The sequence below is a fragment of the Notothenia rossii genome (genome assembly GCF_949606895.1).
Source record: "Notothenia rossii genome assembly, chromosome: 4".
Taxonomy (NCBI): Eukaryota; Metazoa; Chordata; class Actinopteri; order Perciformes; family Nototheniidae; genus Notothenia; species Notothenia rossii.
This window is the reverse complement of record NC_136902.1, coordinates 37,933,528-37,959,430: the sequence shown is the minus strand read 5'-3', so window position 1 is coordinate 37,959,430 and position 25,903 is coordinate 37,933,528. Positions and strand designations below refer to the sequence as shown.

Genomic DNA, 25,903 nt, shown 5'->3' with positions numbered 1-25,903 from the left:
CTCCCTGTGAGCCCAGTGGCCGCCTGCGAGACAGCGAGACACAGTGAAGCCCAGCCCGAACACACACACACCCGTAGCCTGGCTGGGAGTTTGTGTGTGTGCTCACACACCGACTCACAGTCTCGCTGCGTCCCGCCGTCTCAGGGAGGAGAAATTGGCGGAGCTGCAGCTGAGAAAAGATTGAGTGTCTGTGTGTAACGGCTCCGTGGACGTAACGTAACGGCTTCACGGATTGGTCCATTTGGGTATGGGCACGTCACTGTACCCAGGAAGAAAACAATGGAAAAAGATAAATCTCCAAAGAGGCGTTCTGGGGCAGCATACACTCTAAGAAAAATCCGTAAAATGATGGCCAATGTGGTGTAAAATTTTACTGTTTAAGTACTGTAATCGACTTTTACATTACTTTTGCCGTTGAAAACAGCGTTGCCAGGTCTGCTTATTATAAGTTTCCCCCAAGATTTTATTTGAAAATAGCAGGTCTACAAGCTCACAACGCGTCGCGTCGCGGCACGTTGTGATCTGCTATTTTCTAATAGTTGCTGTATAGGTTTAAAGTGCTCATGTGGCCCACTTCACTTCTTTTGGGCTTATTTTCTCTAGACCTTGTGGCTTGTTTGTGTCCCTCACAGAATCTGGCAACACTGGTTGCGCATTGCATTGTGGGTGCTTTTGCACGGTAAAAAATATCTGTGGCCGCCATTACAGGAATCCCGCACTGAAAGTGAACCTGAAAGTCTGCTCGGTAGGTTGGTTCATTGTGTTTAATTTGGGAATGGAACCTCATTTCTTAATCAAAAAGGACATTTATGGTAAACATAACATTTGTGTTAATGTTAAATATTTGTTTTATTACGTGTACGTCTGGCAGGTAACTCTCTTCTAACTGGCCCCAGTTAGAATATAGTCCTTAAGCAGTATCCCCCCGTGCAAAAGTTGGCCAGTTCATTGAATTGATAGGTAAAGTTTGTATTTATGGTTAGTTTATTTTCGCAGGTTTGTGTGTTGTTGTTTTATTAGTATCTTTCCAACCTGGCTAACGTTAGCTTCCATTGGCACAGTGTTTTCCCCCCAAACACCGCGGTCAATACAGCTATAATAATATCATATCGACTAATATATATTCGATAGGCTTTGTTGACATTTGAAGGTGTGTGTGTTATGTTGTGGTTACATTTGGATTAAAAGTAGTATTGTAAAAGGCAGCGGGCTAATGTTAGCTTCCATTGGCACAATGTTTTCCCCCCAAACACTGCGGTCAATACAGCTATAATAGTATCATATCGACTAATATATATTCGATAGGCTTCGTTGACATTTGAAGGTGTGTGTGTTATGTTGTGGTTACATTTGGATTAAAAGTAGTATTGCAAAAGGCCGCGGGCTAACGTTAGCTTCCCGTTAGCTTCCATTGGTACAGTGTTTTCCCCCCAAACACTGCGGTCAATACAGCTATAATAGTATCATATCGACTAATATATATTCGATAGGCTTCGTTGACATTTGAAGGTGTGTGTGTGTTATGTTGTGGTTACATTTGGATTAAAAGTAGTATTGCAAAAGGCCGCGGGCTAACGTTAGCTTCCCGTTAGCTTCCATTGGTACAGTGTTTTCCGCCCAAACACTGCGGTCAATACAGCTATAATAGTATCATATCGACTAATATATATTCGATAGGCTTCGTTGACATTTGAAGGTGTGTGTGTTATGTTGTGGTTACATCTGGATTAAAAGTAGTATTGCAAAAGGACGCGGGCTAACGTTAGCTTCCCGTTAGCTTCCATTGGCACAGTGTTTTCCCCCCAAACACTGCGGTCAATACAGCTGCCAAAATCTGGACAAACTTAATGATTATTATCCACTTTCTTCTTACCAGAGAGGTGCGAGGTTGCTCATTCCTCTTAAACACATGCCAACATGGAGCTTGTGAAAGATGTGGTTAAGAAAGCCATACCATCGCTCAGTAGTGATAAGATGGATGCACTCATGGCTAGACTGGTGGAATTAGGAGTTCAATGTGAAGATGACCTGATCCTTGTGGATGCCCCGGACATTCAGGACACTCTGCCACTCATTCAGTGCAGAAGACTCGTTAAGGCTTTCCAAGGAGGTAAGTTTTTTTATTTGTAACCCTAATCTGCACAGTACTGAGGGGTGGACAACACCGACAAAATCAAATATCACCATTATGTATTTATGACTATGTAATGTTAACAGTTGGGTAAGTTCAGTTCATTCTTTAAAATCAGGAAAACACAACAGGTATCACAATATGATACCCAAAATCCTATTCAATAATCTCATATGATATATCAATATATTGCCCAACCCTGTATACTGTCTGTACAAATTCACAGACCCTTAAGGGTCCATTTGTACCCCTGGTGGTCTCCAACGGACATTGAAAACCAGTGTATTAATTAATTAGTAGCATTGGTGATGTGGTTAATTTATGGGGTATGTCATCCATAGATTCACAAGCTGCACCACAGTTCAGAAGCCCTGGCCCTGGCCCTACATCTACACCTCTGCCACAGAGTGATGATCTGTCCCCAACACCACCTGAAGCACCACCTGCCCATACCCCATCTGCCCACTCCCCATCCTGTGAGCCATATTCCATACCATGGCACAAAATGCCCTCAAAGCTCATGGATGTGTTGGGTGAAAAGAAATGGGTAAAGTCGAAAGAAAGACTACAGATGGTTCGGATCATTGTTGATGATTACCTCCATAAACACCCTGGAAGACCTGGTAGATCCAAGCTGATGGAAATCGCCAAGAACATTGTAGGACAATATCCTCTGTCTTTCAAACAGACAGAGCCCTTTGGAAATATGCCGTTTGCAAAAGATGGTTGTGGTCCTCTCTTTACCCAGCTAGAAAACAGAGTTGAAAATATTAAGAGAACATCAACCCCAGGAAAGAGGCGAGCAGAGGGTGGAGAGGGTGAAGTTCAGCGGAAGAAAAAGTCAAGAAATTCCGATCGTTATGGATGTGTGGAGTGGGATGTTGCTGTAAAGGGAACTGAGAGTAGAGCAGAACTGCTGTCAAAACGAAATGAATTGAAAAGTGCCTTCAAAACCCATGATCCTCAGGTAGGGCTCCAACCATCCATTATGTTCTTGTGTATGTATGGATTACTTTTTGATTGAGTAATTGAGAGGCTAATATTTGAGTTTGATTTATTTTTGGTATATCAATTCAAATTGGTTTTGTATAACTAACAAAAAATAACTGATCTACAAGTTCACAATGGGACTCGTTGTGCGCTTGTATATCAGCTATTTTCACCCGAAATTGATTTATCTGTATTTATATTGATCATTTGTTTTATTATTGATTGAATTTATTAGTTTGATTAACTGTTGCCTCATATCTTTAGGAGTCATCTGTTTCGAAAACTGATGGCTGAAACATATCCCATCCAGCGTGAAACCATCAACGACGGAACCAATGTAAAGGTCCTAAAGGAAGAGTGGCCATTTCTTTTTGAAGCTGCTCACCTGTTTGATCATGCATCTAGACTCCTTGGCTTTTCGTTACAAAACAAGCTGGCACAGGAGCTTTCCAAAAAAGAACCGGGCATCAACAACTTCCTTGACACCAAAGGGATGAAGATGGGTGAAGGTCCAGTACAGCTGATCTGTGGCATTGTGAGATACTTCAAGGAAAACCCTGATCACCTTTTCTGCAAAAATGAGGTACATTTTATGGATTTTAAACCCCACTTTGCGCTGCTGATAATATCGAAATTGGTAAACCATCTCTCCTGGAAACGAAGATAAAAGGAAATCAGTAAAATCCTTGATTTATTTTCCCGACCAGGAGAAAATCCCTCATATAATTATACACTTCCATCCCGGCAGAGCTCCTCTGTCTTGGAGGACCAAATGCTGTCCCCTAATAGAACAAGGTCTTGTAAGGACAGACTTTCCCCCCCTGACCGAAAAGGATTCTGATCCTAACATTAATCGATTATGTTTGTGTAAACAATATTTTTTTATAACTACTATTAACATTATTGTCTATGGTTGCCTCTGATACAGACGCTGGCAGATGGTCTATTTGCCTGCCTGACTGTGTGTTTGCGTACATTGGAAACATAAAATCAACACATTCATATGTGTATCTTTGTTGTTTTATTTTCCGAAAACAGTACTCCGCAGATGCTGAACTCAGCCTCCCCTGTACCCCATGCATCCTAATCAGAGGTTTGTAGTTGAATCATTTTTGCATCCCAGCAAGCTTGGAGATATGTTCTCCATTTGTTCTTAGGTTTACTGATGAGACGATTTGTTGTGATGAAAAGGTATAGAGTTGGTTGATTTTGTTTTGTAAATGGTGCTCAGAACTATGTTGATTAGGGCCAAAATCTTTAAATTTAAGTACACTTGTATGTAAAGTCTGACAAACTAAATGCAGAATACCTTTTCAAAGTATTTGTTGCTTGTTCTTACCATAACCTGTGTTTGGGCTGAGTATGGAAGATTTGGCACGTGTGTACGTTATTATTTTTTTTAATTACTAATACATATTGTTTTTGTGATCTATGTTTAAGGTGACCATCTATTCCAGATTGCTGTTGATCAGGAAGTTGTGAATGACCACATCACCTCCCCCATTGTGGCCCTGAGCTATGCTTTCTGCTTGTTTTATGTCTGCAACATTGAATATCCAAAGGAGATGTCTCTTACCCTGGAATTCATGCAAAGGTAAGCAGCTCATTGTTTTGAAATGTATAAGCTGGGGTATTCAAATTCTGAGACTGAGGGCTTCCCACCAGACAAAGCATGTAAAAAGGTATCCACTCATCGTCCCTTAGATTACTAGCATAGTTGTGCTCAATTCCAGGATGCTTATGGGATCATGATTATTAAATATAATATATATTATATGTTTTGATCCCATTGACACTCTACAATCGAGCCAAGATATTCATTGCTCTTTGACAGGGGTCTTCAATGTTGTTCAGTCCAAGGACCCCTTAGCTGAGAGAGATGAACCAGGGACCCAAATACTGCCTAAAATTGTATTGCAGATTCAACTTTTTCATAGAGTTCATAGACCTGTTTGACAGCACTATCACCAGTGTTGTGTAAAGTTTGTTTGCTTACACATGATCTTTTCTATTGTTTGTTTCATGTTAATGTGTATTATCAAACATATAATCACTTAAACCCTCAATACTTAATAAATGTTCCTATAACACAGGCAGCACATTTTGCAGCTTCCTGTTGAAGGCCCATGCTCTTTCATATAACTTCAGACTACACCAAGTACATAGAAAAGGTCTGTCCTAAGGCATTTGGCATTTATTAGGCTCTGACACTGGGTGATTGGGAAAACATGTACAATATTCCTAACAACTATCTCTGAGCTATCTCTTTAACCAAAGACACACATTTAGGCTATTCTATGTGAGCTGCTTTTGTGACTAATATAACAAAATCCATACCAGGATTCATGCCCCAATGTTAATACTTGTTGTGTAACGTGTACATTTGCACCGAGTGTCACAGTTACCACTCCACTCAACGTTTGACGCCTGTGCTCTTGTTGCAGATGAGCTTAGTGGTTGTGTCACACTTAAGATTGACTGAAATCTGACAAGTAGACTGCGATATTGAAAGTAGCAAATTTAGATGCAGTTTTAATGCAGTGGTTGTATGTGTGAAATCAAAATTGAGCAACTATGTTATCTATTTTGTGACTAAAATGTATATAGACTGTGTACAATCATAATCGATGCAAATAAATCAACCCTCTTTACCTTGGTTGCCTGTAAAGCTGCTGCAATGAAATCTGGACCTCCGTCTTTGTGCACTGGATCACAACTCGCCTATCGTGATTATGTGAATTGGTCTGCATTATGAGAATACAAACAAACATGATCCACCTATAGTATGTAGCCAATAACCAAAACCATTGTGGATTTAGTAACTCCTCCTGTCAAATGTTCACCTGTGCATTTAACAAACTATAACACCGCACACTGTCACCTCTAAATTGTATATGTATGTTTAACAAACACACAACTCCACGATAAATGTAGCAAATACCAAGACATTTTACATATAAAATATAGAGGCTGCTACAGTAGGCTGCTGTAGGCTATGTCACAGTGGTGATTATGACAGGAAAAGTCACTAAATACACTATATAGCCTAGTTTGTCAGCACAAAATAATAGTTTTGTTAATTCATATTGTAAAGGTGCATAATGTTTGTATTCTCAAATGCAAACCTATTACCACCACCGAGGAGTGGTGATCCAGAACGGGTTCAGAGGGACCAGAAAGAGGTCCCACTGTCATTGAAACAATCTTCCCGGACAGCACTGTTTACAACAGACTCGCCGGCCATTTTTGACGGCTCATGTAAATTATATATTTTTTTGTCACAAAATAGACCATTACTCATTGTTCATTAATTTTAGACATACATTTCAGATTAAAAGTTTGTTATCAATCGTCACAACTTCTTTCAGCACTCGTGACTACTAGCGACTACTACTAGCTGTGCTACTCATGCACTGAGTTAACGGTGCCCTGAGATCGTTCATTGCACGTACAGTATATCCACACAAGTCACAGGTGCACGGGTTATGCTGAGATTTCCAGTATAGTATGTTGGTGATGAGCAGACTTTAACAGCACGTTGTCTGAGTTGCTCAGCTTACAGGAGCAAAGTGTTATTGTAGTAGTAGTATTTTGCAACATTAGCTGTAGATGGAAACACACACACGGGCATGGTGGAGAAAACAAATGTATGCTATTTTAGACGGCTCCACTCCTGTAGAGCCACACTACAAGTAGTATCTCAGCTTTGTCTGCATGTTACTCTTTAGTTCAGTTTCATTCATTTAGTTGCATGTGCAGCTAAACATATTTCTGTTTCCTTAGAGTTTTCTTTGGAATGAATCCTGACCGAGGGTCCAAGGCTGAGATGAAGGGGAAGAAACAGCATCACATTCCTCCAAAACTGTCGAAGCTCGTGACTGAGCTGAAGGAATTTGACTGGCACATGTGAGCTTTCCTCAAAGCTCAAAACCGAACTTTTTGGACTGGACTTTTGGACTAAACATACCAACACACACACACTTAAAAAAAAAAAAAGTTTACTTTTTTTTAATTTGTCACTGCATGTTCTCCTACAGGTTGGGGCAGCGCCTGTCAGCGGGGAATGTTGAGTGGGAGGTGTAGGACGGAGTTGCTACATCCTCTTGGAGGGGGCTCCTCCTTCCTCACTGACAGGTGAGCCAGTAGGGTGCAACAGCAGTGGCAAACATTGGGAGGAATTTATAACTACTAATTTGATCTTGAGGCGCACATGTACACACAGCCCGACCTCTAACATCATGGTGTTAAGAAAAAGGTTATTGTTGCTGTTATTTTACATACTTGAATGTATGTTCATGTTAGGGTTTTACAATTGTATGGAAATGTCTTAAAAAAAAAACATTTGTATGGCACTCAGGTAGCGAGGGGTAAAATTATTGCCCACCACCACAGATTCTTTGGGTTCAAATCCCCCATGTTCGGGGGGAGGGAAGTTGGGAGGGTGATATTTGTCACTGCATGTTCTCCTACAGGTTGGGGCAGTGCCTGTCAGCGGGGAATGTTGAGTGGGAGGTGTAGGACGGAGTCGCTACATCCTCCTGGAGGGGGCTCCTCCTTCCTCACTGACAGGTGAGCCAGTAGGGTGCAACAGCAGTGGGAGAAAAGTTCAGTTTTTTCATTTCATCATTAAATGCACTTTATACATTAGCAAAAAGGAAATAAATGCACTTGTATGGAAAAAATGGTATACATTTTGTTCAATTTCTATATATTGTGCTTTATTCAGTTTGCTTGAAAGTGTAATGATTGTTATTTATTTAGTATTAGGATATATATATATTTTTTATCCCAAGATTTAAAAAAAAAGATATTGGGATTAACGGAAGTGTCTGTAAATAGTACATACTAAGGACTGTTAAAATACGGAATTGTCCGTATTAGGATTAACAGAAGTGTCCGTAAATATTACGGACAAAGTCTTGTTAATCTACAGAAATATCCGTTATAAGGTTGACAGAAGTGTCCGTATATGGTACAGACAAAGTCTTGTTAATCTACAGAAATATCCGTTAAAGGGTTGACGGAAGTGTCTGTAGAATAACGGACAATGTCCTGGCAGCAAATTACCAGCACTTTGTCCGTTTTTCAACGGATTTTTTTTTTACAGTGTAGACAGGTCTTTTCTGTCGTTACTTTGTTGAGAATGTGGCCTTGTAATAAGCAGGATAATGTGCAGCGACTTGATCTGATCAAGATCCCTCTGCTTCGCGTCGGGCTCCTGATCAGCCTGTCGGCTGTTCTTTTACCCATAATAACCGCCTCGCTGCACATTATCCCTTACGTATACACATGCTCCTCTATATTTATTCAAAATAAGTGTTATACTGTAACAGCAACATAACCATTGATGTGTTAACCTTTTGAACCCCATCGGCCCGCCCCCGGGCGGAAAAACACAAAATCTGCAGGAAACAGCGTCTGAGGGCTTCTTCAGATTGAATACAATTTTGCAAAAAAAAACACAAAGCTAATGCTGAGCCTCTGAATTAGCACAGTGCGAAAAAATGCTAACGCCGATTCCACAGAAAACACGGTATAACACCCTTATTACTTATCATAACTGCACATCCAACATATCGATTAGCATTTTGAGAATACACAGAATCGATAGGTATCTATATAATCACTCCATGATAAGAACTCGCGACATTATAAACAAAAACAGACATCACAACACGTGGCACTAGGTAGCGAACACGGCAATATGTCTTACCTTCGTCGTTGTCTGATCAAAAGTTGTCTTCAATGGCATTAAAACAATAAAAACGCTGCTGAAGGTTAATCCATAGTTTAATCCAATCCAAGTCTGTGTCACTTTGAAATGATTACTGATAATCCATCAGCAATAAGCCTACTTTTAAGTTTTCAGATTTCAGAGCGTGAGACAGGTTTCGCTTTAGGCAAACTGCATGCGCATAGCCCCCAATTCACAATGGTAATGTTGGTGTGTATGTGGAAATCCCCCTTCGATTCTATTGGCTCTAACGGTTAAAAAGAGATGTCAATCATCAAAATCGACCAATGGGTTCCAGAGAAACGGCAAAAACGCCCATTTCCACCCAAATGACCTCAGAGGTGGAGTTGTTTTTGCTAAACCTCTCTAAAAAGGTCAAATGTCACTTATTTTGAACCAATCTTGATACAGGGTACTTATTATATGTTGTACTTTGGATTCCTAAAGCTTTTAGTCTACCATCCCATCATTCAAGGGTGGTTTTCACTATAAGTAAAAAAGTATCTTTGGACGGACACTATAATTTACAGTTTTTTACTATGTTCAATCTGAATTTTCTTTAAAATAAAAAAACATCTATATTGATTCTGACTTTTCTACATCCAACTCACAGGTTTATCATTACTTTGAGAAAAAAGATTATTCATTTTCCCCTTTTTAGAAGTTTAGTTATGGTCATTTGTTCTGGAAATGTCATTTTCGAGCCTGAGACCTGAAAAAACAGGGATGGGGTTTAACAGGTTAAAAGATTTTGGTAGCATTACATCTTAAAAAAATGAAGTTATTTAATTTTTCTATGAGTATATATTTTCGGCGTTGCAGTTTGTAGACGGTCACTAAGCATTGATGTTTAGCTCGGATGATGGCGCGTATCGAACTGTTCTGATAAAAACGACTCTGTTGCTCGTTGTCTACCTTGCTATGCTTGTAAAGTCACGTTCTTTGTATTTTTACAACGTTATGTTCATGAGTTATACTTATGTGGAACCCGTGCCTATTGCCAAGCACTGATGTTATATCTTTATATTTTAGGCCAAGCTCAAAGTAAAAATCTATCAACCGCTCCATTGTTGTGGTTTCTGTGTTGCCGAACTGACCCGGAAGTACATTGAGCTAAAAGAAAAGTATTGCGAGATCTCGCAAAGGTTTTGATATCTCGCAATACTTTTTTTTTTTCAACCAATTTTGTCCCCTAGGGGGCTCCGTAACATATCGATATTTCCTTGGGCAATATACAGTGGAGGGAATAAGTATTTGATCCCTTGAAGATTTTGTAAGTTTGCCCATTTACAAAGATTAATAGTCCATAATTGTAATGGTAGGTTTATTTTACTAATGAGAGAAAGAATATCAAAAAGACAATCCAGAAATGGACATTATATAAAAGATAAACATTGATTTGCATTTAACTGTGGGAAATAAGTATTTGATCCATTGCAGAACATGTGTTAGTACTTGGTGGAGAAACCCTTGTTGGACATCACAGAGGTCAGACGCTTCTTGTAGTTAGTCTCCATGTCTGTGCACATCTCAGGAAGGATGTTGGGCCACTCCTCTCGGAAGGTCCTCTCCAAATCCTTTAGGTTTTGAGGCTGATGCTTGGCCTCTGGAAGCTTCAGCTCCCTCCACAGATTTTCTATGGGATTAAGGTCCGGAGACTGGCTAGGCCCCTCCATCACGTAAATGTGCTTCTTCTTTAGCCACTCCTGTGTTGCCTTGGCCGTATGTTCAGGGTCATTGTCCTGCTGGAAGACCCCTCCATGACCCATTTTCAGTGTCCTGGCTGAGGGAAGGAGGCTATCGGCCAAGATTTTACAGTGCATGGCCCCTTCCATCCTCTCCTCGATGCTTTGAAGTCTTCCTGTCCCCTTAGCAGAGAAACACCCCCAAAAAAGAGGTGTCAATCATCAAAATCGACCGATGGGTTCCAGAGATATGGAAAATGCACCCAAATGACCCCAGAAGTGGTTTTTTTTCTAAACCTCTCTAAAAAGGTCAAATGTCACTTATTTTTGCATCAATCTTGATACAGGGTACTTATTATATGTTATAGTTTGGATTCCTAAAGCTTTTAGTCTTCTATCCCATCATTCAAGGGTGGTTTTCACTATAAGTAATGGGTTTTTTTCGGACGGAAACTATAATTTAATTTTTTTTACTATGTTCAATCTGAGTGTACTTTAAAATACAAAAATGATATATTGATTCTGACTTTTCTACATACAACTGACAGGTTTATCATTGCTTTGAGAAAAAAGATTATTAATTTACCCCTTCTAGAAGTGAAGGTATAGTCATTTGTTCTGGGAATGTTATTTTTGAGCCTGAGAACTGAAAAACAGGCTCAGGGCTTAACAGGTTTAGAGGTTGTATAGACTTGAAAAATGCAGTCTGGTTTGCTTGTTTCTGTTATGCTTGTTGCTACCTTCAAATCAAAGTGTCCCCACCTTTCCCAGTTTAGTCCCCCCTCCTTTCTGCTTTTTGGTATTCCAAATGGGCTCATCGCTAAAAGGGCAGATGTGTTTTAAAAAGACGAAGAGAGGTGATTTCTTGCTGTGCCCGGTGCCATTGTAAAACAAGGTTAGCTCTGTCGGAGCTAGATCGAATATATGGTTTGTAATGTATATGCATTTCCATAACCTAAAGTATTAGGAATGTTCATATTGAATTAAATAAACAATGTGATAGTATTTTACATCTTTTCTGAGAACAGGGGGGCCATGGCTCAGAGGGAAATGGGTTCACAGGGTTAGTGGTTCAATCCCCAGCCTTGCAGTTGAAGTGTCGTTTGGCCAGACACTTTAGCAAAGATTGCTCCTGTAGAAATGGCCACGATATTGAAGTGTATGAAAGTCCCTTTGGTTAAAGGTGTCAGGCAAATAACATGTAACGCAATGTAGAACGAGATTGGTGCAATGAATCAACGAACTGTGCATATAAATGCCTGTGCAGTAGTTTTACAGTACATTTAATGTGGTGGAAATAATATTTGTATACATTCATACCACTCACTTTTTTCAAACGTAACAAACCGCCTCTGTTTTTTCTCTTTAAGTCTCTATTCTCTGTAGTTAGTTCTGTCCAAACTACATGTCAATTATAACCCGTAGTTTTATAACATATCCTGGGGTTTCAAAAACTTTACAAATTGCCTTTGAGTATTTGTGTCCCAGTGCATTTATTTAAAGCCTCTGTCTTTATTACATTTGAGCCAACACCAATTTTCCCCATTTCACAGCAGGTAACTTGGACTAATGTACTTTTGCAGTGACAGACAATCCAAAACAGACAAGACATGGGGGATATGAATCATATATTTAGGCACTTCAGAGAATAAATTCTGTTTTGCAGCCAGCTTTACATCTTGGAAACACTGTCTATGTTAAAGGTTGGGTGTTATACCGATACAGATTTTATAGCTAAAATACTGTCAGCTGTTGTTGGGTGTTGAACAATCAGTAGATCAATACTGGCTCCTGCATGTTGAGTGGCCACACAGCACAGTAGAGGTTTCAAAGAAGGGATAAATTCGTTTTTTTGAAGTCGAGTTGTTTGAGCCCCATTCTTCCAGTGGGAATTTGAATCCAATTTCGCATGGCAAAATATATTGAGTGTAGTGACAGGTGTGATGAAATGGCATTGACAGAAGAGACGAAGAGAGCAGAGCTCAGTCTGAGAACACTACTAACCCCATGCTTTGATGCAGTGTACAGCCTTGGGATACTATTACAAGAGTATGGATGAAAATGTAAAAGATAGAAAATGAGAGAAAAGATAAAGAACCAAGAACTTCTGAATAAGTAAAGATACAAAAACAGCTGTTTGAAAAAACTTTTATTTTCTGCTAACTTATCTGCTCATTTATATCCTTTTTGAAGAGGTTAACATCCTCTTGCATGCTTGTTTTTTGCAATTAAAAAAAATAAGGTTCTGTTTGAATGAGGAATGCTTCATGTTTGTTGTTATCTACTCAGGATGTTAACACATGAATAATGAATGTTTTTGCACATGATCTAGAGCCCAATTTAAACAATTTGTGTACACAAATCACAAACCTGCTTCCTGCAGTAAAATCTGAACACACAGCCATGTTAGTGATATTTTTGGATGAATTGTGAAGAATAATCTTATTATAGTTGCAGGTCTGTACATCCATGGGCATATTGCAAACAGGAAGTGATCATTTCTATTTTTGCTGTTGTGTCACATGGTTAAGATTGATATGCTGATCTTTTTCAAAGTCAATCAAATAGAAAAATACACTCCATGTTAACTAACACTCAGTAAATCCCTTCACAAATGATTTCTAAAATTGGATATATAAGTCATGTCGTGAAAAATATTAGTTACTGACACTCATATATTTTCAAAACTGTGAACCATCCTTCATCCAAATGTGCAGGTGTCAAAAAGTTGTACAAATCAGTTAATGACCTGTGTCAATATCTCAAAGTCATTGAGAATTGATGTCCCAGCAATACAAAAAAATGTACGGGGCGATAAAGGTGTTAATGAAATGGCAGCATGAAAGAAGACATGGTTGTCCCTTAAAATAAATTGATAATTCTAGAAAAACTGGCAACCTAAATGTTCAGTTATGTTACTGGGGCAATGGTGTGTAAAACTTGAAAACAAAAGTTTATGTTTTGATTCCCTTTGTTTAGAGTAATAAAGCTATGTAAAAACGTCCCATAACAAATGTGTACAACCATTACGCATTGGAAAAATAATGTTTCATAAAAGGTTGTTAGATTTGACATTGAAAAGCCCGTTAGCACAGGGAAGAATTAACCACAGTATGGCTCAGACAGTAGAGAAATGTTTAAGAACAGTTAAGATGAATCCCGGCCTCAAATCGATTTAGATTATGACATGAACCCTGAAGAGAGACATTCATGAAAGACAATGTTGATAATATAATTTTAATTAAACACTTTTATTTATCCGTAAATGTGAAGATGTGGTAAATGCATGCAGGAAACATATGGTCAATGTCACTGCCATAAAATAAAGTTCAACTACTAAAAATCAAGGATTCACTTTCTCTTTCTATTGTGCTCTTGAATGTTAAAATCATTAAATAAATACACCAAAATGTGCGTTTTCATGTTTCCAATTCAGGCTGATGGAGCTTGTCCGCTATTGTCCTTAAACGGATATCAAAAGTTTTTTTTAAATACATTTGCAAAATGTTTGGGTGAAATCCAAGGGCAGTACTGCGCAATGTACATATGAGTATACATTGCTGATAATTTAAGAAAAATATTCAACACAAAGCCATAGAAACATTTCTAATAACTAATGACTCTTTTGCTTTACATTTTAAGTATGTTGGAATACTTTTCAAAAAACATTTCTTTGCTGATATGCCGTGGCAATTTATGAACTGGGTTGTTGGGCTTAATTTGGATGGTACACAATCTGTTAAGGGGCTTTTTTTTACGAAACTGTGTCTCAGGGCTTCTTAAAATGTAATAAACTATAAATGTCTCATACTCACTTAACGGGAAGAAACTAAGCTGACTGATGCTATGAACCATTTTTACCGAAACAAAACACAAGTCTCACAAGAAGTGTCTAAATGAGCCCTGAACGAAAAGATGCTAACGCACTTAGCACAGAAATCTAGGCATAAATCGATCAATATACTTATCGGATCTGCACAAACAAGCTTTTCTAGCAAGCTGAGATTCCACAGATTTTACAAATATAAATATCATCACTGAGCGATCCGAACTAGCGACAGGGGAAGCAAATACAGACAACACACAACGTAGCTTTAGGTAGCAAAACACGGAGATATGCTCACCTTTTGCTGTTATTCTGATCAAAAATTGTGTCCAATGGCATTAAAACGAGAAAGACTCGGCTGAAAGTTAATCAATAGGTTAATCCAATGTGTCTGTCACTTTGAACAAATTATTGATAGTCCATAATTCAATTTTTATGTTAAAAAAATGAGTTTTCATATTAGCTGCCAATGATAGCTTCCAGAGTGTATGACAGCTTCCTGTTTTCTGGTTACGCGGCACTCTCACTCCTTATTTGGTAACGTGTGTGTGTATGTGGAACTTCCCCTCGATTCCATTGGCTCTAAAGGTTAAAAAGAGATGTCAATCTTCAAAATCGACAAAGGGGGGCCAGAGGTAGGTCAAATCCACCCAAATGACCCCAGAATTTTTTTTGATAAATCTCTCTAAAAAGGTCAAATGTCACTTGTTTTGCATCAATATTGATACAGGGTACTTATTATATGTTATATATATGTTCCTAAAGCTTTTAGTCTACTATCCCATCACTCAAGGGTGGTTTTCACTATAAGTGATTTTTTATTTTTGGAAAGACACAATCATTTACATTTTTTTACTATGTTCAATCTGAATTTACTTTAAAATAAAAATAATCTATATTGATTCTGACTTTTCTACATCTAACGCACAGGTGTAACCTTGCTTTGAGAAAAAAGATTATTAATTTACCCATTTTAGAAGGGAAGATATAGTAATTTGTTCTGGGAATGTCATTTTCAAGCCTGAGACCTGGAAAACAGGCTTGGGGCTTAACAGGTCAAATGCGCTAGATTCATTAATCCTCCAGTTCATTTTAGGGAAACCATTGGCAACAAAGTGTAGATCTTTCAGATGAGAACAGAAAAGACAAAGTGATTTCTCACTACCTTTGAAACCGTAATAATCGGAATATGTGTCCGTTTCCTTCGCATTAATATTATTTTAGTCAGGTAATTGGCAGTGATGCCTTCTACAAACCATCCAGATTGTATTCTTTATTCAGTAAATTCACTATCTACAAGTCCAATGGACTCACTGTACATTTCGCAATGGTAATACAAACTGTTAATTGTAGAAAAAAACACAGTGTTGGGTATCGACAGGAAAACAGCTAGTTAACGTGAGCAAGGAGAGCTAGTTAACGTTAGCCAGGAGAGCTAGTTAACGTTAGCTAGTGGAGAGCTAGGTGACGTTAGCAAGGAGATCTAGGTAACGTTAGCAAGGAGAGCTATAGGTGAAGTTAGGAAGGAGAGCTAGTTAGCATAAACTAGAATGAGAGCTAGGTAACGTTAGCAAGGAGAGCTAGTTAATGTTAGCTAGAAGGGGATCTAGGTAACGTTAGGAAGGAGAGTTAGTTAACATAAACTAGAATGAGAGCTGGGTAACATAAGGAAGGATAGCTAGTTGACAATAATAACAATAAATAGAAGCTTATTGCTGGCATTTTGTTATGCGTGTTAATAAAACATCCACATTATAATGCAATGTAATGTAATAATATGGCCCCTATTCTCAAGCTTCATAAAGCTTATTTTGTGTAAATAGTACAATGGTCCTTATCATTCTACTTTAGTCTTCCCCTTGACACTTGCTGCTCTCTCTCCCTTTTGTCCAGGAGCGGTGGTCATAGCCTTCGTGGTCTGCTGGCTGCCCTATCACGCTCGCCGCCTGATGTTTTGCTACATCTCCGAGTGGTCCGAGTAAGTAGTGATTCCTTTCTCAACCTCTCGTGAGAGCGAACCTCCAGTATAACAGTTTGTTTGCTCACTTGATATTTTTGAAGAAACACACCAACGCTGCTTACAGAATGCACACACACACAATGATCTTCACGTAGCAGAAACCCAAGTACGCACACACAGATATTGGCTATAACCATCTGTCAGAGGGTCATCTGTTAAAAGCGTTCTGACGGAGAGGAGCATGAGGGATACATTTTCCTGATGAGATTGCTTTCATTTACCATTCTCATCCTCTGTCTTGCTGTCTCCCTCTATTCTCCCTCGCCGTTAACAATTGTGTCCTGTATAGGCCTTGCATATGGTTTTTCTAATTCAATTGAAAAGACACCAATTCAGCAAATGAGTGTTAGTGCTGGGAAAGCCTTGTATTTCCACTCAATATGAAAGATGGGCAATGGGACGTTACTATGGTTTCCTCTCTGTTGCTGCCTGAGGAAAACAATGAGCTGAAAACATTGAGCTCATCTGCCTGCTCCTGTTGATTAAAGCTTTTATAGCCATTTGTCAGCAGTTTTGTATGCACTTTATTTCTCCATTGCTTAACATGGACACATTTAAATATTCAACCCAGTCTCAGGGCATTTCGTGTTATAGTCACGAAATGTAATCTATTGATTTGTGTTCACCAACACGATTTCCCCATTTTTTCCGGTTCAGAACGATTTTCAAAGCAATGTATTTCTATTGGTAGTATGTTTCGTACCTGCACCACATATTTTTGACCGAAAGCTGTGTGGTTCATAAATACATTTTCTTAGTCAATATCAAGCCACAATTATTGTTTTTATTTTAAATTGTATAATGTTGGACTTTTTATTCCGTCCGTAAGGAAAATAAATGTGGCTCGGAATACTGAATTCTAAATAAGACACTGTTATTTACTCAACAATAACACACAATTATCCTTGTTTTTATTTATTTGTTTAATTATATAGTGTCGAGCTTTTTTGCCGTCCGTCAGGAACTGAATTTCAAAATAAAATCATTAATAATATTATGTATGAAATTATTTTGTCTATTAACTAGAGCGCCATGGATATATAATAAGAACTGACGGACTCCAAAAGTCCGACATTATACAATCAAACAAAAAAAATAAACACAAGGATAATTGTGTCTTATTGTTGAGTAAACAACAGTGTGTGGTTTAGAAAATAATACAAAATTAGAAGGAAAAAACAATGAAACAATACAGATTTCAGTATTCTGAGCCCCTACTCTCCCCCTAACTGACGGCAAAAAAAAGTCCTACATCATACAATAAAAATAAAGAAGTAAAAACAATAAGTGTGGCTTGATATTGAGTGAGAAAAAGGTTGATAAACGCTGTGAGAATAGGTCGGTAGAGAGCATTTCTCCGTGATCCCAACTTGTCTATTACCAACGTTCAGGGAGCTCGCATAAACACCATATCACAACGTGCATTGCGGCTAAAACATACAATCACAGAGCTTCAACCATAGCTCAGGGTTATTGGTAATCAGTTCAGTGAGTGTATCGCAATGACGCTCGAAATGTCCCATATATAGGCCTACGTCTGTTTCCGGTATTGTTTATGACGTATGTATTTTGTTATACACACATTCCTTCAAATTCTAATTTTAATTTACATTAAAGTATTTTTTGAGGCCTTCTAAAAAATATATATATAATTAGGGTTCTCATTCATAACACTCCGTTCGATGTCTCCCTATGGGATGCGCTTCAACGCTGTTGGAGATTTGGAGGATGTTGAAAACCAACCTCGTCTCCGCGTGTCGTTTGATAAGCTGGGTGAATTCGGGAAAATAAAGGGATTAAGAAACACCAGAATGCAAGTTAAACAATAATCTTGCTTTAATGATAAACAGTAACGATACAAAATACAAATACAAAGAAATCACGAAGCACTCTGCAGAGTACTCCGGGCTCAGGTTCTACCACCGTGTGAGACAGGTCTCACGAACGGCCGGTGAAAAACAAGAGCGCGAACCAAAGGAAAACACAGGCTTTCATACTAAAACACAGGAGGAGGTGTGTGCCTGCTTTCCCCCAGAGGTCATCTTATTGGAAGAGACCAACACATGGCCTGTCGCACCCAATCAGTGCGACACAGCAGAAGAAACCCGGAAACAAAAAGTCTCCTTCAGTTTGACGAAGACCAGACACCTTTTGGTGTCTGGTACGAACTTGCTCTCAACAACAAGTTTCCTTATCTTATTTCACATCTTGTAGCCAGCACACACACATCTCCTTTATGGTCCTTTGTCCCTGAGTCCATCTTCCCCCCTTCAGGTTACCACACACAAGTTAAAAGTATGTTTTAAGATATAGTTGTTATAGTTGGCTAAATATACGTAATACATGTTAATTACTTTCATATCAATAACAACGAGGAACACATTACCTATACTCTTAAGCAGTATTAGAGATGCTTTTCAAATAGTCAAACTTCACACAGGCCTCATATAGCCCTTCCATTTGTTTGAGCTATTGTTCACATCTTTACTTCAAATAAAAGGTTTCACATTGTATATTTCCAGCTTCCTTTACACATACTGCTATTATTAACACAAAGTAACCAACCACACATATCTATTGAAAACAAGTCGATTCCCCTGACAATTGACATGCTGAAACTCCTCGGAATGCGCTACCTCCCCCAACTCTCTCGTCCCTGTCATAAAAAACTGCTTCCATTTCATATAGAGTAATGAAAGATGTTTATAAGCTAATTTCTCCACAATGTTTGTAGCCATTTAGTACCCACACATGAAAGAATAAGAACAGAGGTATAGTTGACCAGTAATCATGTAGCAGATCTATTTACTGCAATGAAAACACACACACATCTGCTTCAAGCCTGTGTAAGCACACCCTTCTTTTACGAGGGAAACATTCCAGCGTCTGGCCCTATTCCCAAATAAGGGTGTCCCCTTCTCACCTCTCTCTCTATACACAAGGACTTCACCTCAATATATTGGGGGAGGGAAAAGATACCTTGTCCCTTCTAATTCAACACACATGAATATATATAAGGTGACATTAAAAGGAATATACCAGATTGAACTTTCCTGCCATACCACGTTACTGTAATACTTCAAATAATTCAAATAATCCTTCAATTCCCCCTTTTTGGTCTCGCATTAACGAGACCAACACACATAAGACATTTGAAACAAACTACTGTCATTCTTTGATACTGTGTCTGTCCCCCTTCATTAAACCTTTGAGAACAGAAAACAACCTCCAACGACAGTGAAGAAACTATCTCACTAGAGTGAGAGCCTGAGTGCCAGAAAGCAGCATCCTTGCGTGTTGTTGAATCATCAGGGCCCCCCCCTCAGCGGAATACGCCAACAAGGGCAGCTGATAGGGAGGGGGAGATGCGGCCTTTCCTTCAAAGGTGGAACTGATGAATCTGATCAGAGAGAAGTAGACTCCTCTGCTGCCTCGAGAAGTCCCCCAGCCCGCTGACGCCTCCTTCCAAGTCGTCTGCTGTAGGGATGTCCGCGAGGTCCTTCTCCTCCAGTCCGCTGATGCCTGCTTCCAAGTCGTCTGCTGTAGGGATGTCCGCGTTGACGATAGCCAGGTCCGTCCTGATGTCCTCCAAGGTCCTAGCCGGAGTGTTCCTCGCCGCACACTGGCTCCAGTAGTACCAGATGTCCCCCTTTGCTCCTCGGCGGACGGCATGAGATGTCCTCTGGGTCACTCTGTAGAGGCCGGAGAACCTGGGGTTGAGTCACGTAGGCCTGACGACCTTCAGCCAGACGAACTCCGCTGTGTCGGCCTCCTGCTCCTCGGGTCCCCCTTTTGGCGTCAGCAACCTGTGTGGAGAAATCTGATACCCACCCCTCAAGTCTACGCTCAGTGCTTCTGGGCCCTCAGGTGTTTGACCCACCACTGGTAGGCCGCTTCAGAATTCTAATACTTGGCCTGTGTCAACAAAATAAACCCCAACATCTTCAGGTGAACTAAATAACATATCTCAATAGCTCTGAATTCCTGACAAGCATCTGTGTTATTATAAATGAAATCCTTGAGATCCCATTTAAAATCTAAATATAATATGAACTGCTAATGTTTCTGGTAAAGAAACACACTAATGTTATGGATTAAAAACAACTAAAATCATGATACTGACAAAGTGAATAATTTCCAGGCGAGACTGCTTCTACCTGTCACTGCTTGGATATTATCAAGCTGAAAAATGAATACAGAAATTCAACATACTGTCATCAAATGTCTTTCTATTATGACTTTAAATTAAATGTACATCCCCATAATGATCTAAACAGTCTATGGCTGTTACTTCTTTACCAGGCTAGTTACAAGATGTTGTCTAAATTAAATTCTATCTCATTACATTACTATATTTTAACTTAGCTGTAATATGTTCTTTCTACATTTCAAACCTCAGTTACTTTAATACCTGTTGAAATATTACAAAATTGTTTTCATTATCACAGTTCACCTTCTCATTCTCATTCTGGAATTACCTCTCTCAGTAGCCCCTTGGCCACTGATTCTGCATCTGTGTTACCTGTTATAACTCAATCAATATTAGAAACATGTCAACATTAATCAAACATTATCTTATCCCCAGATATGGAGCAGGTTAAATCTAAAACTGTCAATCAATGGTCAGATTGAACATCTGAGTTGGGGCGGCAGGTTTCTTCCAGTCCCTAAATGAAAATATCCCACACTCCCCCTTTTTACACATGTAAACATGTGTAATAAAATCCTGTATGGGAAGAAAACCTTCAGGTAACCAGTGGTTATAAGAAAATACCAAACATCATTCACAAAAGTACATCCATCATTTTTCACAGTAAACACTCCAGGGAAAATAAGTGTTCATTTCCAGCTGGCAGTCCTAAAAGAAACAGAATCTTTAGATTTTAGTTTGAGTTTTACATTTGCAAACCGCCAACTCCTGTGGGAATTAGAAACGGGTCACATGTGCATTTCTCCAAATGTGTGAAATTGTAGGAAACCTGTGTTTCCCATGGAGCTCCAAAATAATGTATTAGTCCAAAGACATGCTCGGTTAGTTATTGTTTTAGAATCATGCAGTTACACTGATCACATGCAGAAATTCATTCACACCCACACTGTCAGGTTGTAAAGTCAAGTTTGGTCAGCCCCAGAGTCAGTCATTGATAGTGTTGTTCTCAAGTCACACTGTCAGTCAGGGTCAAAGGTCATTTGGTCTCAGTTTCATTGGCCATGTGTCGTGCTCTGCAGAGACTTTGATATTTCAGCATAGGCCAGTATCCTTTGTCTACAAAAATCAGTCATATATGGAGCGCCATCATTTATCAATTCACGATTACCACCTTAAGTCAGATATCTCTAACTTGTCATCGGGACGGCTGCTTCCCACATTTCCTGCAACTTGGTACAAAACTCACTTCATAATAGTACTACTACTACTGCAATTTATTTACAACTAAGTAGTATTAAAATGTCTAATAAATGTAATTCAGAAACTTGTGTACATAACTATTATCTTGAGTCAAAACATCACTAGGATCTGTGTAGCTCTGCATTTCATAGCTCATTATACTCATTTATCTTCAATTCCGGTCTACTTAAAAACAATGTTAAACTCTTTAGCAGTGTGTGGAAACTTGGGTGTCCGAACATGCAACCATCACCCTTTACTTTACCAAGGATTAAAAACAGTTTCCATCCTAAAGCCCTCCTATGGTAATAACTATGCCACAATGGTGAAATCAATATTGTAACAAATGAAATCACTACTATATTCACACATGAATAAAAATCTCTTGAAGAATAATTTATTAATATGATGGAAAGATTGAACAATATGGTTCTACACTGTGCTACTCCAAAACACCCCCTGCTTAAAGTGTAGTGCATATTTCCCTCATGTCTCCCCCTTTAACCCTCAGTGTGTCTTTAGGATGATTTTCTCATTTTACATTAATAGTTTCCTCTTGACACCGGAATATGTCTCTGACAACTCTAAAATTTAGTTTAGCCAATTACAGACCTTCGATAGAAACAGGCTTGTCTGCTCACCTTTCAATTGAAGGATCCTCGTTTTAGTTGTCAGAGATTATTCTAGGCCTCTTCTCCGGACCATTCGTCTGCTTGCTGCTGGTGGTCTCTTCCCCGAAAACACCCCACTCAGACACGTCGGGTCACCACTTGTTGGAGATTTGGAGGATGTTGAAAACCAACCTCGTCTCCGCGTGTCGTTTGATAAGCTGGGTGAATTCGGGAAAATAAAGGGATTAAGAAACACCAGAATGCAAGTTAAACAATAATCTTGCTTTAATGATAAACAGTAACGATACAAAATACAAATACAAAGAAATCACGAAGCACTCTGCAGAGTACTCCGGGCTCAGGTTCTACCACCGTGTGAGAAAGGTCTCACGAACGGCCGGTGAAAAACAAGAGCGCGAACCAAAGGAAAACACAGGCTTTCATACTAAAACACAGGAGGAGGTGTGTGCCTGCTTTCCCCCAGAGGTCAGCTTATTGGAAGAGACCAACACATGGCCTGTCGCACCCAATCAGTGCGACACAGCAGAAGAAACCCGGAAACAAAAAGTCTCCTTCAGTTTGACGAAGACCAGACACCTTTTGGTGTCTGGTACGAACTTGCTCTCAACAACAAGTTTCCTTATCTTATTTCACATCTTGTAGCCAGCACACACACATCTCCTTTATGGCCCTTTGTCCCTGAGTCCATCTTCCCCCCTTCAGGTTACCACACACAAGTTAAAAGTATGTTTTAAGATATAGTTGTTATAGTTGGCTAAATATACGTAATACATGTTAATTACTTTCATATCAATAACAACGAGGAACACATTACCTATACTCTTAAGCAGTATTAGAGATGCTTTTCAAATAGTCAAACTTCACACAGGCCTCATATAGCCCTTCCATTTGTTTGAGCTATTGTTCACATCTTTACTTCAAATAAAAGGTTTCACATTGTATATTTCCAGCTTCCTTTACACATACTGCTATTATTAACACAAAGTAACCAACCACACATATCTATTGAAAACAAGTCTATTCCCCTGACAATTGACATGCTGAAACTCCTCGGAATGCGCTACCTCCCCCAACTCTCTCGTCCCTGTCATAAAAAACTGCTTCCATTTCATATAGAGTAATGAAAGATGTTTAAGCTAATTTCTCCACAATGTTTGTAGCCATTTAGTACCCACACATGAAAGAATAAGAACAGAGGTATAGTTGACCAGTAATCATGTAGCAGATCTATTTACTGCAATGAAAACACACACACATCTGCTTCAAGCCTGTGTAAGCACACCCTTCTTTTACGAGGGAAACATTCCAGCGTCTGGCCCTATTCCCAAATAAGGGTGTCCCCTTCTCACCTCTCTCTCTATACACAAGGACTTCACCTCAATATATTGGGGGAGGGAAAAGATACTTTGTCCCTTCTAATTCAACACACATGAATATATATAAGGTGACATTAAAAGGAATATACCAGATTGAACTTTCCTGCCATACCACGTTACTTTAATCCTTCAAATAATTCAAATAATCCTTCAACGCGTATGCAAACAGAAGCATCAATCTCAATACGCCAATCCTGATTGGCTGGTGATCTTGACGTCTACGTCAGGGAATCCACCCACCCTATAAGTAGCTTGCGCTACGACGCAGCGTCATTCAAACACCTCGTCTCTGCTTCAGAGTACATTTCGAATTATCAGTAGCCGGGCTAGCTTAACGGTCCACAGACTGAACCCAAAGCTAACATTCGGTCGACGGGCGCTTGCCGGTTACTTTTTTGCTTTGCAAGAAGACTGAACAATATTTCACAAACCAGTTCATATTGTAATCTGCCTCGCCGTTTCTTTCTTTCGAATATACGGTAAGGTTTGATTTTTTCTTCAAGCTATTAACATACCTGTTGCTAGCTTTTCTTCCCTCCACACCAACACCACGGTAGCGAGGACGTTCTCTTTTCTCTCTCACACCAGAGGAGACGGAGATAAAAACAAAAGGTATTAACACATCAGTTAATATTCTTTAAAGAATAAAATCTACGCCGTCGCTTTTTCCTTTCGGATTAACGACAAGGTTGGATTTTTTTCTCAGTAACGTACCTGTTACTAGCGTGTCCACTCCACGCCGACACCCCGGCGAACAAAGATGGACCCTTCTCTCCCTCACACTAGAGGAGTCAGGGACTCGGAGGCTCGGCTATGCGGCTGCGGGTTTAAGATCTCAGGCATAGACTCACACCAGGTCTGCTCGACCTGCCTCGGGCTGGAACACGCTCAGGAGGCTATCGATAACCCCGGCTTGTGCGGGCATTGTGCCCGCTTCACCATTAAGAGCCTCCGCCGACGGCTAGCACGCCAAGCTAGCTTGTCTGGACAGGACCCCCTCATGTCCGCTGATTCGCCGACGGCAATCAAGACATGGTGGCCGCCGCAGCGATTGAGCCCCGCGTTGTGTCAGGCTGGGGCTCAATAACAGCGGCAGCCGCTGAACCGGTGTCAACGCGCTGCGTCCAGGCTGGACATCGCATGGCCTGAGGTGGCCAAGGAGACCTCCAGATCTCGCTACGAGGGGGAAGCAATTGCCCCAAGCAGCGAGGACGAAGAGGCAGCTCCTTCCAGTCTTTCCGGAGATGCTGGATGAGGTGTCGGTCTCGTGGAGAGACCGCCCTTTCAGCAACAAGGCCCCAATCCAGAGTGCCTCCTCCCTGGACTGTGACGGTATGGAGAGGCTCGGCCTGCTCCGCATGCCGCCCATGGAACCGCTGGTGGCAGCCCAGCTCCAACCGAGGCTGGCTTCGACACCGAGCAGGAACCCCACGCTACCGGCAAAGGCAGACCGTTTTCAGTCAGCGTTGACCGAACGGGCCTATAAAGCCGCAACTTTGTCCGCCAGGTAACTAAACGTCTCCTCGCTGCTGACCGCCTAACAGGCGGAGCTCTGCGAAGACTTGTCGAGCAAACCTGAGCCTGCCGTGTGGGACGAGATTGCAGCGATCACGGACATTTGCCTCCGTGTGCAGCGCTGTGCAGTCCAAGCCACGGGCAAAGCACTGGGAATTATGGTGGTACAGGAGAGAGCCAGGTGGCTCAACCTGACGAACCTTCCAGAGCGGGAAAAAGAGGATGCTCTGGACATGCCTATTGTTCCCGAGGGCATATTTGGCTCCGCTCTAGCTTCGATGCAGCTGAGATGCGAATCAAAAAAGAAGGAAGACAAGGCTCTCCAGCTCTGTCTCCCCCGAAGGGTCCATCCGCCACCTTCAACGGTCCCGCGGCAGGCCTTCACTCAAGCTGCCTCACGTCCTGCCCGGTTCAAGATACCGAAGCAGCAGAGACCACAGCCCGTCCCGGGTCCCCAGCCCAGGCACGAGGCGAGAATGAGCTGGCCAAGAAGATCTCCGGTTCCGGCAGCTGCCGCTCAGGCACAGCCGACCCAGGTTTTCAGCCACCAGGCGAGGAAGAAGAAGCGGGCGGCCTGACAGCCTCCTCTCCTCTCCTCGACGAGA

At 40.4% G+C, this 25,903-nt stretch overlaps 2 protein-coding genes across 2 annotated transcripts in view; both read left to right on the top strand.

Annotated features, from left to right (window-relative positions):
• ntsr1 (neurotensin receptor 1 (high affinity)) overlaps positions 1-25,903 on the top strand; it is a 106,299-nt gene that overhangs the window by 59,534 nt on the left and 20,862 nt on the right. The window contains exon 3 of the mRNA XM_079676978.1: positions 16,260-16,344. Within this exon, the coding sequence (XP_079533104.1) occupies positions 16,260-16,344 (85 nt within the window). The remainder of the gene's footprint in view (positions 1-16,259; positions 16,345-25,903) is intronic.
• On the top strand, positions 352-7,508 carry LOC307036548 (uncharacterized protein). Its single transcript, XM_079676979.1, has 6 exons — positions 352-2,110; positions 2,473-3,098; positions 3,386-3,704; positions 4,160-4,214; positions 4,562-4,715; positions 6,905-7,508. The coding sequence occupies exons 2-6, from the start codon at positions 3,088-3,090 to the stop codon at positions 7,029-7,031; spliced, it is 666 nt and encodes a 221-aa protein (XP_079533105.1). The 5' UTR covers positions 352-2,110; positions 2,473-3,087; the 3' UTR covers positions 7,032-7,508.